This window comes from Spermophilus citellus, assembly GCF_964194105.1.
Source record: "Spermophilus citellus genome assembly, chromosome: 15".
Classification (NCBI taxonomy): domain Eukaryota; kingdom Metazoa; phylum Chordata; class Mammalia; order Rodentia; family Sciuridae; genus Spermophilus; species Spermophilus citellus.
In genome coordinates this window covers 47,389,353-47,407,016 of record NC_138195.1, presented here as the reverse complement: position 1 = coordinate 47,407,016, position 17,664 = coordinate 47,389,353, and the positions used below count along the sequence as shown (strand labels likewise).

General features: G+C 44.0%; 1 protein-coding gene across 1 annotated transcript; it reads right to left on the bottom strand.

Annotated features, from left to right (window-relative positions):
* Window positions 1–9,392: 9,392 nt before the first annotated feature.
* Window positions 9,393–15,196, bottom strand: PLAU (plasminogen activator, urokinase). Its single transcript, XM_081268796.1, has 11 exons — window positions 15,043–15,196; window positions 14,625–14,709; window positions 14,159–14,189; window positions 13,916–14,023; window positions 13,368–13,542; window positions 13,081–13,172; window positions 12,731–12,926; window positions 12,361–12,509; window positions 11,628–11,768; window positions 11,147–11,295; window positions 9,393–10,524 (listed from the first exon to the last, which is right to left on the bottom strand). Exons 2-11 carry the CDS (start codon window positions 14,679–14,681, stop codon window positions 10,348–10,350), a joined length of 1,275 nt encoding a protein of 424 aa, XP_081124922.1. The 5' UTR covers window positions 14,682–14,709; window positions 15,043–15,196; the 3' UTR covers window positions 9,393–10,347.
* Window positions 15,197–17,664: the final 2,468 nt, after the last annotated feature.

Genomic DNA, 17,664 nt, shown 5'->3' with positions numbered 1-17,664 from the left:
TGTAGCTTAATGGCAGAGCACTTGCTTAGCACATGTGAGGCACTAGGTTTAATCCTTAGCATCATATAAAAATAAATAAATATGGGCTGGGGTTGTGGCTCAGCGGTACAGCACTTGCCTCAAATGTGTGAGACCCTGGGTTCGATCCTCAGCACCACATAAAAATAAATAAGTAAAATAAAAGTATTGTGTCCAACTACAACTAAAAAATAAATATTTTTTAAAATTTTAAAAAATAAATAAAGGTATTGTGTTCATCTATAACTAAAAAAAATTAAAGTAACTAAAATGTTGTAAGAAAGTGAACAATTAAAAAAAAATAAAAAACAAGGGCTGGAGTTGTGGCTCAGTGGCAGAGCACTCGCCTTGCACGTGTGAGACCCTGGGTTCAATTCTCAGCGCCACATAAAAATAAATAAGTGAAATAAAAGTATCATGTCCAACTACAACTAAAATAAATAGTTAAAAAAACAAAAACAATTTCAGGGCAGCTGGCAGACCACAGAAAGGAGGCTACAGGGGTTAAACTGGGAACCCCACTACCCAGAGTCCTTGCAAAATCTGCTGCATTCCTATACCCTGTGTGCTAGAATTGCTACTTGTATATGATTATTTGCTACTTGTGTATGGTATGCTAAAACATCGGAAGTCACATTTCAGCTTTAGGAAGTCAGAGGGTCAACTGCTAGATTCAGTATCTGCTGATCTCCTTATATATACCACAGATCTAGCCACTAATTCACTAACAGTGCATCACAGGACAGGAAGTTTTGGAGAAGTTGCTGGAGTTAGAACCACAGTCACAGAGCTGAGCTGAGAAGACCTGAGGTATTTAGGGAACAAGTATCAGCCCACATAAGTTTGAATATCATCACCATTTAGTGACTATAGTGATGGGGAAATTCTCTAATTAGGTGGTCATTCAGAGTTCAGTAACACAATTTCAGACAGATACAGTCAGTACTAAAGGCAGAGAGTAAACAAATGATTCCTCCTTCTCCTTCCATTCCCAGCCAGGCACCAAGTCTATTCTATCTCCACAAAATCTCCATTTCTGTACCCTCCCTTTGTACCTTTCCAATGCCCTAGTCCAGATCAGACACTCACCAACTCCCACTGACTAGTTGTATGTATGTTCTTCTAGTTAGAAGACTACTGGTTCTCCTTGCTCGCTTATGCTCAAAAAAAATTTTTTTTGATCAATCTTTCACACTGCTGTCACACTGTTCCAAACTCTTTAATGACTCCCCATCAAAATATAGTCCAAAGTCCTTCATGTGGCAGGCAGTGTCCACTAGGCCCTTAAGTTCCTGCTCTTGTCCATTCCTTCAGCCAACTATTCTCTGATGCTGACCCATACAACCAGTCACTTGAATTACATGTAGTTCTTTGTCCGCTCCATGCATCCTCTTCCCTCTTTACCTTTTTGCACATGCAGTTTCCTCTGCTTAGAGTGTAATTTCTCCCTTCTGTATTTGACCTTTCAAGACTTCACTCAAGGTCACCTCCTCCACCTTGCTCTCTTAGCCCTCCATGACAGTCTTGTACATCATCCTCATTTCTTTTTTTTTTTTTTTAAGAGAGAGTGAGAGAGGAGACAGAGTGAGAGAATTTTTAATATTTATTTTTTAGTTCTCGGCGGACACAACATCTTTGTTGGTATGTGGTGCTGAGGATCGAACCCGGGCCGCACGCATGCCAGGCGAGCACGCTACCACTTGAGCCACATCCCCAGCCCCCATCATCCTCATTTCAATGCTCTCATTGTACTCTATTCAGTTACTTGTCTCTTCCTCCACTTGTTTAGTTCATTGAGATTGAGACTAGAGCATTTGTTCTTTCTTTTTGTTTTGCAGTATTGGGGATTGGACCCAGTGGCACTCTACCACAGAGCTATATCCCTAGCTCTTTTTATTTTTCATTTCAGTTGCTGGGGCTGGCTTTGAACTTGCAGTCCTCCTGCATTAGCCTCCTGAGTAGCTGAGATTATAGGCATAGGCCTCCGGGCCCAGCATAGGGCTTTCATTTCTATACCCAGTACACAGAAGAGTTCCAGGCTCATGACTACCCCTCAGGAAGTGTTTGGTAAGTGTGTAAGTGAAGGATGAATCAATGAATCTCGAGTCCTGTTTCAGACTGCAGAGTTCACCAACTTGGGCTGGGGATGTGGCTCAAGCGGTAGCGCGCTCGCCTGGCATGTGTGCGGCCCGGGTTCAATCCTCAGCACCACATACCAACAAAGAGGTTGTGTCCGCCGAGAACTAAAAAATAAATATTAAAAATTCTCTCTCTCTCTCTATCCCCCCCTCTCACTCTCTCTTTAAAAAAAAAAAAAAAGAGTTCACCAACTTGGGCTGAGAGCCTGTCTTTTGTTTTGTTTTTAATATAAACAATCTTGGACTGGTAGAACATTAAAGTTAATGAGCAGGCTGGAAACATAGCTCAATTAGTAGAGGGCCTTATCTAGTATGCATAAGGCCCTGGGTTTGATTCCTGGCACCAGTGGGAAGAAAGTTAATGAGTTACTTAGACCTTAACTAGGTGGTTAAGCAGAACAAGGGCACCAAAAAAAAAAAAATGAGTTACTTAGACCTTAACTAGGTGGTTAAGCAGAACAAGGGCACCAAAAAAAAAAAAAAAAATGCCCAATAAAAAAAGGTATAAAGTTAGGGGTGGGAAGGGTACCAAAATGAAATGTAACCCACACATCCTTTGAAATGCAAATGTACTGTCTTATGTACACATTTGCAAAGAACTTTCACATACTTTATCTATGATGACTCAATCCTGAAAGGTAGGTTGGATGAGTGTTATTTTTAAGTATGTTGTTTATGTAAGGCATGGGGAGATTTGTAATTCCATAGGAAAAGGCTAACAATAAATTAGTGAAAAGAAAAAAAAATAAGAGCTGGGCTCAGTGACGGATGCCTGGAAATCCCAGTGGCTCTGGAGACTATGGCGGGAAGATGGAGAGTTCAAAGCCAGATTCAGCAACTTGGCAAGGCCCTAAGCAACTTAGACCCTGTCTCTAAATAAAATATAAAAAGGACTGGGGATGTGGCTCAGTGATTAAGTGCCCCTAGATTCAATCCCCAGTACCAAAAATAAATAAATAAGATAGAAAATTATGAATAAACTGTGAGCACAGCTATGTGAAAAAGAAGATAAAATACATCAGTTTGTGTTCTTTCAATAAATATTAAATGTCTACCATATTCCAGATATCATGCTAGGGATACAATGGTAATCAAAAACTGTCCTTGGGGCTGGAATTGTGGCTCAGTGGTAGAGCACTTGCCTAGCATGTGCGAAGCTCTGGGTTCACTTCTCAGCACCACATATAAAAACATGAATACAATAAACATTAACACCTAAAAAATACTTTTTTAAAAACTGTCCTTGACCTCATAGAGGATATAATTTGGTAGGAGAAAAAAAAACAAAATTTAATCAAATAATGATGCAGCAAAGATCAGATTGCAAGCAGTAAGTGCAACAGAGAGGTGGTATATGGCACAGTGAGACTGTGGACTAAATAGGAGTATTTTATTTAATTTATGTTGAAGGGGGCAGGGATACCAGGGATTGAACTCAGGGGCACTCGACCACTGAACCACATCCCCAGCCCTACTTTGTATTTTATTTCGAGACAGGGTCTCACTGAGTTTCTTAATGCCTTGCTTTTGCTGAGGCTGGCTTTGAACTCATGATCCTCCTGCCTCAGCTTCCCAAGCTGCTGGGATTACAGGCATGCACCACCACACCTGGCAATGGAAGTATTTTATATAGATACAAGGAGCCTAGGAAGAATTCCCTGAAGAAATTATCTTGAAGCGTGAGGAAGATCTAACTATTTCAAGAAAGTCCCAGAGAGAAGGAACATCAAGTACAAGCGCCCTGCAATGGAAGAGGAATTGATAACAAAATAATGGCTGAGTAGGATCAGACATGGGGAGTTGGAACCAAGAGAGCAGGTAGGGACCCTACCCAGACTTGCAGGCCACTGGTATGAGCAATAAGAATCATTAATTACATTTACATTTTCAAAAGATTGCTTTAGGTGAGCAGAATAGATTGATGGGGGTGTGGGAGGGAGTAGAAGGAGAGAAGAAATTAGCTAGGAAGCTATTGCAGTAGCCCAGGCAAGAACTTGTGATGGCTTGGGCTCAACTAATGGTAAAGGTGGAGATGGAGAGAAATTGATGACTTCAGGAGATATTAGTCAAATTGCCAGGAATTTGTAGTAAATTAAAAAAAAGGTGGGGAGGAAGGAAGAGGATAGAAGCACTGAAATGGCTCCTAGGTTCTTGGTTTCCATAATTAAATGAATGTGGTGCCATCATCTGAGACATCTGGAAGAAGTTGTGGCATTAGGACAGGTCCAGTTTGGGACAGGTTGACTTAGAGGTGCCCGGTGTGTGAGAGACAAAAGGAGTGTCAAGTAGACAATAGAAAATAAGAGACTGGGGCTGGGGATGTAGTTGTAGAGTGCTTGCCTTGCATGCACAAGGCCATGGGTTTGAGCTCCAGCACCACAAAAAAGAAAAAAAAAAAGAAAGAAAAGAAAAAAGAAAGCAAGAAAATAAGGGACTATAGTTAAGAGGAGAGGTCTGGCTGGAGATAAGCATTTGTGAGTTATCTGTTGGTGCTAATTTAAGCCTAAGTATGAATGAGATTTCCTCAGAGAAAAGTTTAGGATGGTAAAAAAAACAAAACAAAACAAAAAAAAAAAAAACAAGGTTTAGTATCAGACTTGGAGAGCTCAATATTCAAGGTCAAGTAGAGGATAGTGAGATTACAAAGGAAACCCCAAAAACCCAAGATGATAACAATGGCTATGAATGCAGTGAGAACATTTTACTTTTATAGTTACTTTTATGATTGGGTGGAAAATTTTAGTTCAGGGGAAGAAAGTCTCTTTGACCTTAATTAACTTTCTAGATTTGAAAAAATAACACCTGAAGGCAAGAGGAAGAATATTTAACTACCAGAACCTTCCAGTACCAACATTTTGACAGGCAGGTGGCAGTCAGGTGAGTCTCTCAGAAGCCCCAGCCGTGCCAGGTATAATTAGCCCCGTGGTTACTGGATCATAAGTGAAAGAGGCTTGATGGCAAGGGACCACCTGGAGGGCATCTTAAGTCAGCATCTACTGTACTTAGAGATTTGGCAGAACTGATACCTGTTGCTGAGATCAACCCTGCTTAGGAATCCTCACCAGCTGCTTCCTCCACCACTCTGCCTGTTCATTGTCTTCTAGACTCTTTTCTCTACCAGTACAGTATATTCATCATTTCTTGAGAACACCTTGCCTTATCATGCCTCCATAATCTTTCCTATGCCTAGGATGCCTTTTTCTTCTTCGTTTGGTGAATTCTGTGCATCTTTAAAGGCCCAGATGGAATATCACTTCCTTTGTAGTCTTTCATGACTTCCCAAGGCAAAATTAAGAGCTTCTTCATCATGGCTCCATGCATTTTATGCACACTTTTATTATTGCTCTTATCTTGTTGGGTTGTGGCTGTGGTTCTGTTTCCACTGCAAATTTATAAGCTCCTTAAAGACTAGAGATATCTCATCTTTTCTTACATATCCAGGTTCTAAATGAATGCTTGATATATAGATACTTAAAAAAAGAAAGAAAAGTCGGGCTCAGTGGCACTCACTTCTAATCCCAGAGGCTCAGGAGGCTGAGACAGGAGGATTGCGAGACGAGTTCAAAGCCAGTCTCCGCAAAAGCAAAGTGCTAAGCAACTCAGTGAGATCTGTCTCTAAATAAAACACAAAAAATAGGACTGGGAATGTGGTTCAGTGGTTGAGTGACTGGTACTCCTCCATTCCCACCAAAAGAAAAAAAGAAAAAGGTTATTGAACAACTTCTCAATGTGACTATAAGGTCTTAAGGAGCCTAAAGCTTTTTTTCTCCTAAATTGTTATTTAAAATTCGGAGACAGGGCTGACACATGCTATAGTGTGGATGAAACTTGAAAACAGGCTAAAACAAGAAAGTCACAAAAGGCTACATATGATATGTTCTATTTATATGAAATGTCCAGAGACTTACCTGTACATAAAAATAGTAAGTAGATTCAGGGCTACCTGGAGCTGAGGGGTTGAGGAGAGAAAGGGAATGATTGTTCATGTGTTTGTGGTTTCTTTGTGAGGTGATGAAAGTGTCCTAAATTTGGGGCTGGGTGTAGCTAAGTGGCAGAGCACTTGCCTAAAATGCATAAGGCCCTGGGTTCAATCCCCAGTGCTGCAGAAAAAAGTTCTAAAATCGATTGTGATGTTGCTTAACTCTGTGATATGCTAAAACCATCCAGTTGTGTACTTTAATTGAGTGAATTGTATGACATATAAATTATATCTCAGTAGAACTGTTAGTTTAAAAATACCTCAGCAACTTCTCTCACTGTATCTGACTCAAAGGAGAGCTCAGAAGTTTCCTGCTGGGAAGGAGAGTAGACTCAATAAGAATGAGTGTGGAGAGGTGTGGCTACTGTGGGGTGCTGGGTAAGGAAAGACCCAGCTTAAGTGGAAATCAGGTTGAGTCCTGTGAAGAATGGGCCACAGAACATTTCAGAAGGAAGGATTCTGGTGAAAACGGAAACCACTTCAATGAAACCAGATTTCAGCAGAAAAGGCTGAGGTTAGCTTGAGAAGGGTGAAATTATGCTTTGAAACTGGTGGCTAAGTGTAGTCTCCTCACCTGGCCTGGGAATCTTTGAAGAGGGAGGACTTATCATTGAAGATACGGTTGAAATTCTGATACACAGTGCCTAGAAAACCAGCATCCCTGAAGTAGGGGACTTAAAAGGAGGACTGCTCTCCTTTCTCCCATTTGGGCCCTTCTGTAAAGGAGTGTGTCCTAGTGCTGGGCACAAGGACTCTCCTTTCTCCCATTTGGGCCCTTCTGTAAAGGAGTGTGTCCTAGTGCTGGGCACAAGGACTTTGGAACCGACTTTGGAGCTGGCTCTCTAGGTTAGACAATGGCTGTTGGCATTTGCAGCTGCTTTGCCTTGTGCTGATCCCTCAATCGCTCTTTGCCTCCATTTTTTCTACTGTAAAATGAAGCTAAGAATCACACAGTACCTTCCTCGTAAGTTTGTAGAGAGAATTAAATCAGACAAAATTGAAACTACATTTACATTTTGGGGAGAGAAAGGGAATGATAGTTCATGTGTTTGTGGTTTCTTTGTGAGGTGATGAAAGTGTCCTAAATTTGGGGCTGGGTGTGTAGCTAAGTGGTAGAGCACTTGCCTAATATGCACAAGGCCTGGTTCAATCCCCAGTACTGCAGAACAAATTTCTAAAATCAATTGTGATGTTGCTTAACTCTGTGATGTGCTAAAATCACCCAATTGTGTACTTTAATTGAGTGAATTGTATGGTATATGGTGCATGGTCATAGTGAGCACTAAATGGATTGCTGAAGAAGTGGCTGGTGTGTAGCCAGCCCTGAGTGGGCCCTAAGATTCAAGGAAAAGATGGCAACTACTCACATGGAGGTGGTGATTGGGAAATGGTCTGAAGATTTTTAGCTGCCTCATTGCTCAATTTGCCAGTGGGGCTCATACTTCCTGTTTTCAGTGTCTCGGAGCTCTGATGCTGGAGCTCCTCAAGTCTGGACAAGATCGTCTTGGCCCCTGGAGGGAGAAATGCAAAAGCTGAATAGCAACTCAGGCTGGGCTGGGTCCCTTAACTTCAAATCATGCCTTTACTTTCCTAGCAAATTTCTGCTTCCACAAAACAGTACAATCCTAGGATGGGACAGAGAGAAGGAAGCTTTCCAGGAAGTTCTCTTTTAATTCTATAGACATTTAGTTGTCTTTGAAATAGCCACAGCATTGGGTGCTTTTATTAGGTGGCAGGATTGTACTAAGAGACTTGGGAACTCATAAATATTTAAAACAATCCTCAGAGGTAATTATTGCCTCTTTTTTTACAGTGGAGGAAACTGAGCCACAAAGAAGTTACTGGCCTATCCCAAGTCATATGGCTAGTGTTAGAAGAAAGATTATAATCTAACCTACTTAACTCCAAATCAGTATTCTGAACTGCTGCAGCATCCCATGTGAATCAATATGCTAGATGATGGGTATTAAAAGCTAAATATCTGGGTTCTTTTTTTTAAAATCTTTATTTTGTTTATTTGTTTTTATGTGGTGTTGAGGATCGAACCCAGGGTCTCACATATGCGAGGCAAGCGCTCTACCGCTGAGCCACAACCCCAGCCCTACTCTGGGTTCTTGACCTCCAGAGATCCACAGAATTCACATACCTTGTGCCTTCAAAATTCCACTCAGAAAATTGGCTATTTATGCAGAGAAGTCATGCTGACCATGTCTTGAATTGTTCTCAGCCCTTCATATATTCTGACCAATTATTCCCAAAGGTTTTTATCTCAGTCAGAGGTGCATATCAGAAACACCTGGGGAGTTTTCCTAAAATCACGAGCTCTGGCAACAGCCCTGACCTGAATCACAAACTCTGCAGGGGGGGCATAGGTGTGTATATATTTTTAAAAGGTTTTCAAGTGACTTGCCTTAGAAACACTGCCAAAATCCATTAACATGACTTAGAAATTTCAACATTTTGACATCCAATTATTTCTCTCAGATTGCCTCTATATCCCAGTTCCTCAGAACCTGATGTTTGGTTCAAAATGTGTGGTCACCCCCATTAGAACACCATCCAGCATTGGATCCTGAGCCTCTTGATCTTAGGGACAGCAATGACTTGCCCTGAGCTACATTAACACAGAGAAAATTCAGTCCCAGCCTCATATGCAGACGTTAGGAAATTCTGTTTTCTGTTCCCTAAATGCCACTGGCTCAAGCTGGTGTTTTGGATCAGCAATTTTCACTTATGCAAGTGTTCTTCTTGGTTGAGGCCAGTTAAAGTATTGTTATGCACAGAATATAGAGAATGTAAAGAGGACCTCTGGGGAGGGTAGTCCAAGATGTGCATTGCACAAAGGCATCAGGCTGAGGAGGCAATCAGGAACCAAAACAGCCTGCACACCACTTACCAAGCCATGAGTCTCTGACTTGGGGCACTGTGTTGTGCCTTATGAGCTATAGAGAACCTGTCCTACAACTCTCCTAACCTCGACTTCCTATCTCACATTAATCTGAGATGCTCCATTAACACACTGAGAAAACTCAGCACCAATCCCTCACACAGATGGTTTTCTGTTCCTCATATGCCATAGATTCATATTGGCATTTTGGATCAGTTTTCATTCTTGAAGGTTCTTGGTTGAGGTCAACCCAAAAGCTGTCCATCCAAGCCCTAAAAGAAACTTCAGGATAGTCACCTTCATAATTTTTTCCCTCTTATTCTATATTCTACCCACCCACTTCCCATATAAGACCAAGGAGAAGCCAAAGTTTTCAGAAAAATGACTTTTTATTGATCACCTTTATTCACAATTATAAAAAATAGATATAAATAAAAATAGTGGAATATAATTATTAAATATTCAGTATACAGGTGTGATCCTTACCCCACCCAGTGAGGATTGAATAAACTAGACTGAAAGGTCAGAAGGAATAATTGGCCAGAAAGAGAGCTCTACATGGAAGTAAAACAGATATTTAGTGCTGGTCATGGGTCATACCCAAGAATAATACATTCACAAGCATCATCATGTGGGACCCAAGAAGCCTCAGGAGTGACCCACAACCTCTCTGGACAAACTACTCTGTGTGGCATCACAGTCCACAGTTTAGGGAATTATCTAGACTTCTAGTCAGGAACACACCAGCTCTTACTCACACTTACACTTATGGCTGGTGCACAAGTACACACATATATACATATATATATAAAACTTTCTGATCCATTCATGGAATGTCAGAGCTTTTCCTCAAGTCATTAGTGTCTCTACTCCCCAAACAACTGTTCCCAATTTGGCCAAGCTCCCTCAAGAGACCTCAGCTGTTACACTTCCTAGTTAGGAAATTATTCATTTCCCATTAGCAGGCCTCATGAATGACCCTGTTAGGGGGAGCCAGCTCTCCTCCTACGCATGCACAGGAGATGTCATTTTGAACTCCAGGAGGATAGTCCATAAAAAGACAATTTTTAGTCAATACCATCCTGAGTCAGGATCACCTCTCCATCCTTGCCAGGGGTGTCTGGGCAGCCTGCACCCAGGCCTGTGGCTGAGAGTAAAGCTATTGTTGCTCAGCTTGTTGGGCAGCACAAGCAAAAGCATCTCTGCAGAGCCTATTTTCCCCAGTCTCTTCCTTACAGCTGCTGGAGATGACCGTACTGCAGAAATGATGGTCAGCATGGGAGTGGGGAACCTATTTCTTTTCTCCCTAGGCTTCCTGGGGGCCCTCAGAGGGCTAGGCCATTCTCTTCCCCAATGTGGGTGTGGATCCAGGGCAGGAACTGTGAGACCCTTGTGTAGACACCTGGCTTGTTCTTCAAAGCACATCCACTGCCCCAGCTCACAATGCCAGTCAGAGTCAGGCGGCCTTGGGTGGAGCAGATGAGGGGCCCTCCAGAGTCTCCCTGGAAAGCCAAAGACACAAGAAATGAGCCCTGGAAGTAATGAATAGGGGGCCTTCTGATCACACCACCCAACAATGTCTGACAGAATAGGGAGAGGTTCCTGAAGTCAAAGTCCTAAGTGACTTTTTCATATCCTACCATATCAAGTTTAAAATCCTTTATTTGGCTTTCAAAGCCCTGTCATCTGTTGTCATTCCATCCATGCTCCAAGACCCTGCTTCTCCTCCTCATCTTGGAATATTCCACACTCAGTCTGAGTTTTGTATCCTTTTTATCCTTTCTTCCCTCTACCTATTTAAATCCTTATCAAGTCACATTCTCTTTAAAGCTTCTCCTGCCTCTCCTAAACACTGGGTCTTTTATAATTCACACTGCATGCATCCTGAGCATGGAGTTACACTGCCTTCTACGAGTGCCTTTTTCTAATGATGTTAGTGCCTAGCACAGAGCCAGGCTCATGCCAAATGTTTGGGGTACACAAAAGCATTGCTTTAATCTCCCCCAAAGACCTGATCTCCTTATTCTGATTTCCTATGTAAGGACTTCCCAAAGTTGATGAAGCCAGACTCAGGAGCACTGGGGAGATTTGGGGGTAATGGAAAGGGTTGCTTCGAAATCTTACCTGGCAGGAATCTGTTTCCCACTGTGGGTCAGCAGCACACAGCATGTTGGTGGTGACTTCAGAGCCATAGTAGTGGGGCTGCTGACACTCCTGGTGGGAAATCAGCTTCACAACAGTCATTTTTAAATTCTTTGAATATAAATAGTCAGCTAGATGGAGGAAAGAGCAAGGAGTCTGCATTAAGATGTGTCTCTCTGGGAACCTGCCATGAAGGGGACCAACAAAAATGTCCCTACTAGGGAAAACTCTTTTTCTTTTTCTATCCCAATCTAAGTCTTTACTCCACCCATAGCCACTAATCCCTCATCTATTTACCTTTGTGGCCCATCACTCCCTAAACAATGCTTCCCTCTCCATCCCTGGATCATCTGCCACACGCATTGTACTCCTATCTCCAGTCTTCCCTTGATCATGTTGCAATCACTTCAACTTCACAACACTCTCCCAGGAGCCCTCTCAGTCAGCTCCAAATGTTACTTACTAGGATTCTCTTTTCCAAAGCCAGTGATCTCGCAGCTTGTGTCAAATTGGGCGTCACCATGGCTAGGGGGCAGGCAGATAGTCTGTATGGACCGGGATGGCTGTGCACACTGGCCCATGATGGAACGGATCTTCAGCAAGGCTGGGGGAAGAAAAGAGTCACAGGATAAAGATCACCACTTAGTCGAGTGGTTACCATCTCTCTCCCCTCCAAATGCTGAGGGAGTAGCTATGTATATCTCTAGGTAAGTTAGGGTTATAAGCTATACAGAAAAGTCTGCTGATTACTTGTCACCAGGAAGTCTCTCTGCTCCATACTCCAAGGAATTCATTTTAGCTACTGATCAAGGCTTAGACAGCTAGGGCTACTGCATTATAGCTGCACAGATTGTTTTCTGCAAAAAGCCCTACTGAGGGAGCCAAGCTGAAATCCAGCCCAAGGATCTACTCTCCAAATTTTATATCCTGATACAGACAGAAGATTCATCCATCCTAATTTGTACAAACAAGATATTCCCAGACCAAGCCATAGGTCCATAGAGCTATTTCCATTCAGAAGAGGCTTTGGGGTCTCTGTAGAGGAGCACCAGATCCTTCAAATATTTCATCTTGAACTCTTTTCCACCATTCCCTGTTGTATAGGCAGGGATTTCAAATTCCTCCACAACTTCATCCTCCACTTAGCTCTTTCCCTGGACCTCTCTTCCCCTCTGGCCATTATTATTTTCACTCACCAATATCATTGTGGTGAGCCAGGCTGTCAGCACTATAGTCTTCATGCAGGATGAGCTGTTCTACTTCAAACTTCATCTCCCCGAGGGTATTGGAGTTAAGCCTTGACTGACCCAGGTAGACAATATAGTCCTGCTTCTGTTGGTGATTACTGTAGGAGATAACATGTATCAGACAGCCTAATCCCATGAAATTCTGTCATTTCCCCTTCCACATCACAGAGGCCTCAAAACATAACTTATCCCCAAGGCCATGAGCCACATGGAAAAAAGCTGAAGGAAAGAATAGAAATTGAATCCTCTGCAGGGAAGAAGAAAGGGATGTGTTTGGGTTGGGGCAGGAGAGTCAAAGAGGAGAGACAAAGGAACGTACATGAAACAGTGTGTGGCACTGACTACCCAGCAAGGACTGATGAGGCTTCCTCCACACACATAAGTGACGGAGCCTCCCCGGTGCTTCCGGTAGATGGCTGCAAACCAGGGTTGGTTCTCAATGATGGTAGCTTCTCCACCGATAATCTTAAAACGAGGCCTCAGAGCCTTCTGGCCACACTGAAACTTTAGTTGACCTGGAGGAAAAAGAAATGAATGTCTTGGGGAGGCAAGAAGAATAAAGTATCTTACTCAGGCAGGCCTCCTTCCTTAACCCCGCTGGATAGAGATAGGGGACATATGAATTTGTCCCCTTCCCCTCCACTGGCATAAGCAATCAGTGACACTTACCACCAGAGCAGTCTTGCACCATGCACTCTTGGACAAACTGCTTTAGGCCAATCTGCACATAGCACCAGGGCCGTCTCTGGTTGTCTGGGTTCCTGGCAACACAGAGGGGCAAAGGATGTCATTCCAACCCAGACTACCTTCCCTGAATCCTCTCTTCCAGGCAAGACTCAACCAGAGGCCTGACTTTTTGCATGCTGTGGCTAGCACTCTGGGAGCAGAAGAGATGGTAACAAGGGTTCCTGAGAGGCAATGGGAAGAAATCCTGGTTTTTGTTGCCCCCTCCTCACCTGCAGTAATTATGCTTCCCCAGGCCCAGGTGAACAGCATCAGGTCTATGGGCATGATATGTTTTCTGAAGAACAGTGGGAGAGTTCCAGTCCAGGCAGGGCCGGCCCTTGGTGTCAGTATTGGCCTTTCCTCGGTATAAGTGACCATTCCCCTCATAGCAAGTTTTTGATGTATCTATAATGGATGTGAAGATGAGAGAATATTAAAATGGGTAGAAATACAGGCATTTTCAAGATGACATGTTTCAGACCTGGCAGATGACACTGGAAATGGTCTCATTCTATCTCCCTACCTCACATTTGTATAATCACTGTTTCATGAGTGTGTGTGTGTGTGTGTGTGTGTGTGTGTGTGTGTGAGAGAGAGAGAGAGAGAGAGAGAGAGAGAGAGAGAGATTGACTGTGTATACCATACAGCAATGAACATGTCACCTGCCCCACCTCCAGAAACTAGCTTCTGTCTGCTCCTGCAACCCACTCATCTATCTCTTCCTGCCCTGAAATCTCTGGTGCCTCCTTCTTACCAGTTAGAATCAGAATCTCCATACCTATTTCACAGTGCTCCCCTTGGAATTTCTTTGGGCAGATACATCGCCGAATGTTGGAGAAATACTTGTAGGACACACATGTTCCACCATTCAAACAGCCACAGTTTGCTGAAGGGCACAAAGGTGGGGTAAGCAATGAGCCTGAGAGAAGCCAGTCCTGCAGCAGAGGCAGGGAGGGGCTGCCCCCTACGGCTTTCCAAGATGTGTGTGCAGCCAACTATTGTGCAAGGGATAGATACTCACATGCATCTGATGCTTGAAGTTCATGCCTGCCCTGCAAGAGACACACGTGGTCACTTAAGGTCCCATGCATTGGGACTCCAGGATGAGGATAAACTAGTCCCAATACCAAAATCCACTCTTCCCTCCATCTCCTCTGTCCTCACCCTGTTCATATCTAACCAATTCTCAAATGAAAGACTATGAGTGTTTTTGCAGGGAGAAATAGATTGACTCAAGTAAATTTCAAGTACATATGCCCCCAGGATAGGGCGGTTCCTGAAGTTTCTTCTTCCCTGACCTGAGAGTATGAACCCCCTTAGTTCTCAAGGGCCCCACTGACACACTGCTCTATTTCTCCCGGAGAGTCTGGCCTTGCTGTTGATGGAATCCGGAGGACTACAGCTATCTATGCAATTCCTCTCTTCCCCTGGCACTGTTCAGGGGTCCTACAGGCCTCTTCTGAGACCACAACAGGGTAACCACTCACTTCGGTGTCGCTCACGATCAGGGCGCAGTGAAGCAGGCACGCCAGCAGGACTCTCATAGTGGAGAAGTTGCTCTAGAAATTGGTTCTGCAAAAGGAAGAGAAGTCAGGGCAAGAAGCAGAGGGACGAGAAGGCGCGTCCAGTGGCTTACTGCAGCTTAGGGGGGGACCCCCGGGTGCCCTGCGGGGTGAGTCAACTTTGACCAGGCTCCCCAGGCCGGATGGTCTCTTCTTTCTGGGGTATCCAGGCTCTAGGAGCAGCCTGCATCGACACCCGCTGAGGTAGGCTTGGGACACAAGCTGTGACCCGGCTCGCCCCAGCTGCAAAGCCGAGGCTACCCGAGGTCAGGGGAAGGGAGGTGCGCAGGAGTCGGGGCTGCGGCACTTCTGGCCCCGCGCTGTTAAGGCGAGCAGCACTCACCGGTGTCTGCGGCTGAAGGGTGCGGGCGGGTACTGCAGGGACGGCTTTACACTGCTAGGCTCTGGGGCTCTAGCCTCGGTGCTGTGCTGCTGACTGGCAGTGCCGGCCCCTATATTAGGACCCGCCCCAGCCCTGGCCCCGCCCCGCGCTCGGATTGCCCGCTCCACCCCCTCCCCTAGCCTTCCCTGCCCTGGTACCCGCTGTGACCCGGGCCCCGCTGCTTCTGCCACTTTGACAAAGAATAGGGGCCAAAGCGATCTCAAGCGCTGAGGACGAACTGAGTTTGGACTGAAAGTTCGAGAGACGAGTAAATTCTTCTCCCCTCCTTCCATTCACCTGGCCCTGGGCCCCGCCCGAGTACGCTGCATCCCACTAATTGCAGAGAGGGAAGGGCACCTGTATTCTCCAAGCCCCCACCTCCCTAGAGAGTGATTCAGACCCTTGATTAGAGGGGCATAGTCCGCCGCTCTTATAGTCTCTGCCAATGAGAAAAACGTACCGGACACAAGTTAACTGAAACAGACACAAAATCACCTGAAAAGAGGGATGGCCTCCATCAAATGCTGATCCCCAGGTATCACAATACAGCCTCCCCAAACACCACCAACACATCCAGTCACAATAAAGCTGGATTTGTTTCTCACCTTAGTAAGGGAGTTTAGTATTGTTATCAAAGAGGGAAATGCAAGGTCAAATTTTATTGAGAATTTGCTGTTTGGTTTGAAGTTCGTCTTTGAAGAGGGGGAGTTGAAAGCATGATAAGGATTAAATAGGGGTCATGATATGATATTATAGGATTGTGGGAACAAAATCTGAGGCCACAAACTATTGAAGCTTCTTGTTGAAGTGTTGATGGATTCTTAGCAAGTTCCTCTAATGAACAACCCATTTATTTGCCTGGGAAAGAATAAAGTTATTTAATAAGACAATAGTAAAAACTTATTGATGTAGACTGAAAATTGTGGAGGGATTGAAATTCTGATTTTACTTCAGAGTAGAGGAACTGGGGTCTGGATGACAAGATAAGAGGAAGGTTTATTTTTCACTGTATGCCCTTTTGCACTTTAAAAATTTAAAAACACATCCCTGTACCATCCATTTCAAAAAGGTAATTACACATCTTAAAATGCATGTAGATCTTGGTGTATAGTTCAGTGGTAGAGTGCTTTCCTAGCATGTGTGAGGCTCTTGGTTCCAATCCTAGAATTAAAAAATAATAATAAATAAAATGCATGTGTATATAGTATTCTACTGCATCATAGAGTGTTGTTTACATTAAGATAAAAACAATTATTTTTGAAATAAAATTGGTCTCCAAAAAGATCATGTGTAAATGATTCCACTTGCCCTTCCTGCCTGAGGACAAGCACACACATTTGTGTACAGATGCAGGCACGTGTGTATGTGTGCTTATGCACATACACACTTACACAGAGAGGCCTCAGGCATAGTTGGAGGACTCTGTAGTTCAGTCACTTTCATCTTTCTTTCCTAGTGTCAGGACCTAGGGCTCAGAAGTCATTTTGATGCTACCCAACTGGATTCATTACCCTCATAGGAGGGAGGAGCCTGAATCCCTGTCATTCCTTAGGGCTCAAGCCTCAGTTCCTTTTCCTGCTCCACCTACAGTAATTTACTGCCTTGCAAACCTGGACATTGAGTCTGGGTCAACACTTGAGAAATGCAGAATGAAAGTAGGGAGAGTGCCAGGGGGTAGGAAGGAGGAAGGGCCCTTTGCTCTGCTCCAGCCGGAGGCCTTAGGATGCCAACATCTGAATGGGGAAAGTACATAATTTTAGAGAGGCAGGTGACCCATCATCCTCCAGGGTTAGCTTTTCTGTGCTCATTACTCTGCCAGCTTTCCATGGGACCACTGAGTCAAAAGTTCCAACCTCTCAGAGCCGGGAGTGCTACTTCCTCTAGGAGACTGTGGCCAGTTTTGTTTAGATTTGAGAACCCATTAATTGTAAATAAACGTGATCAAAACGCAGAGATGTTGCAGCCTGAGGTCTTAGCCCGAAACTCCTAGGTTAGTTATCAGGAAATTCCCAGCAGTCTGTGATTCATGTTGCTCCCCCAGCAGCTCTCATGACTCTGAATTACTTGGCTGGAGGCCGTCATGCTGATTCTTTGAGAGAAGGATGACCTCATTTCCTCCTGGACAGAGACCGTTATGCAGTGTGACGCCCTTCTCCCCACTCCTTCCCCCTGCCACCTCTTCACCTGGGTGAATAATTCTAGTACCTCGGACTCTCATAGAACTGCCCTTTTACACTTGCTGATCTTCAGATTCCTTTGGAATCTCTGATCATCTTTTGGTCCGGCTTGTGGTAGATTTTCAGTTCTTTGAGAACAAAGAACATATCTTAGATATCTTTATATTTCCCCCAGCACTTTGTACATACTTTATTCATGTAGGCGCTTTATTGTGAATGAATAGTGAATGAGTAGGAAAAGACAGCTTTGAGGCACCCCGGAAGGTTGCCTTCTCCTGCTCCTTTTTTTTTTCCCCTGTCATAGGGAGCAGTAGTGGCTTATACTATATTTTGTACAGTATTTCTGTCTTGTGCTTACAGGCACTTTGAGAACCATTCCTTTTTAAACTCACAACTGCCTTGTGAT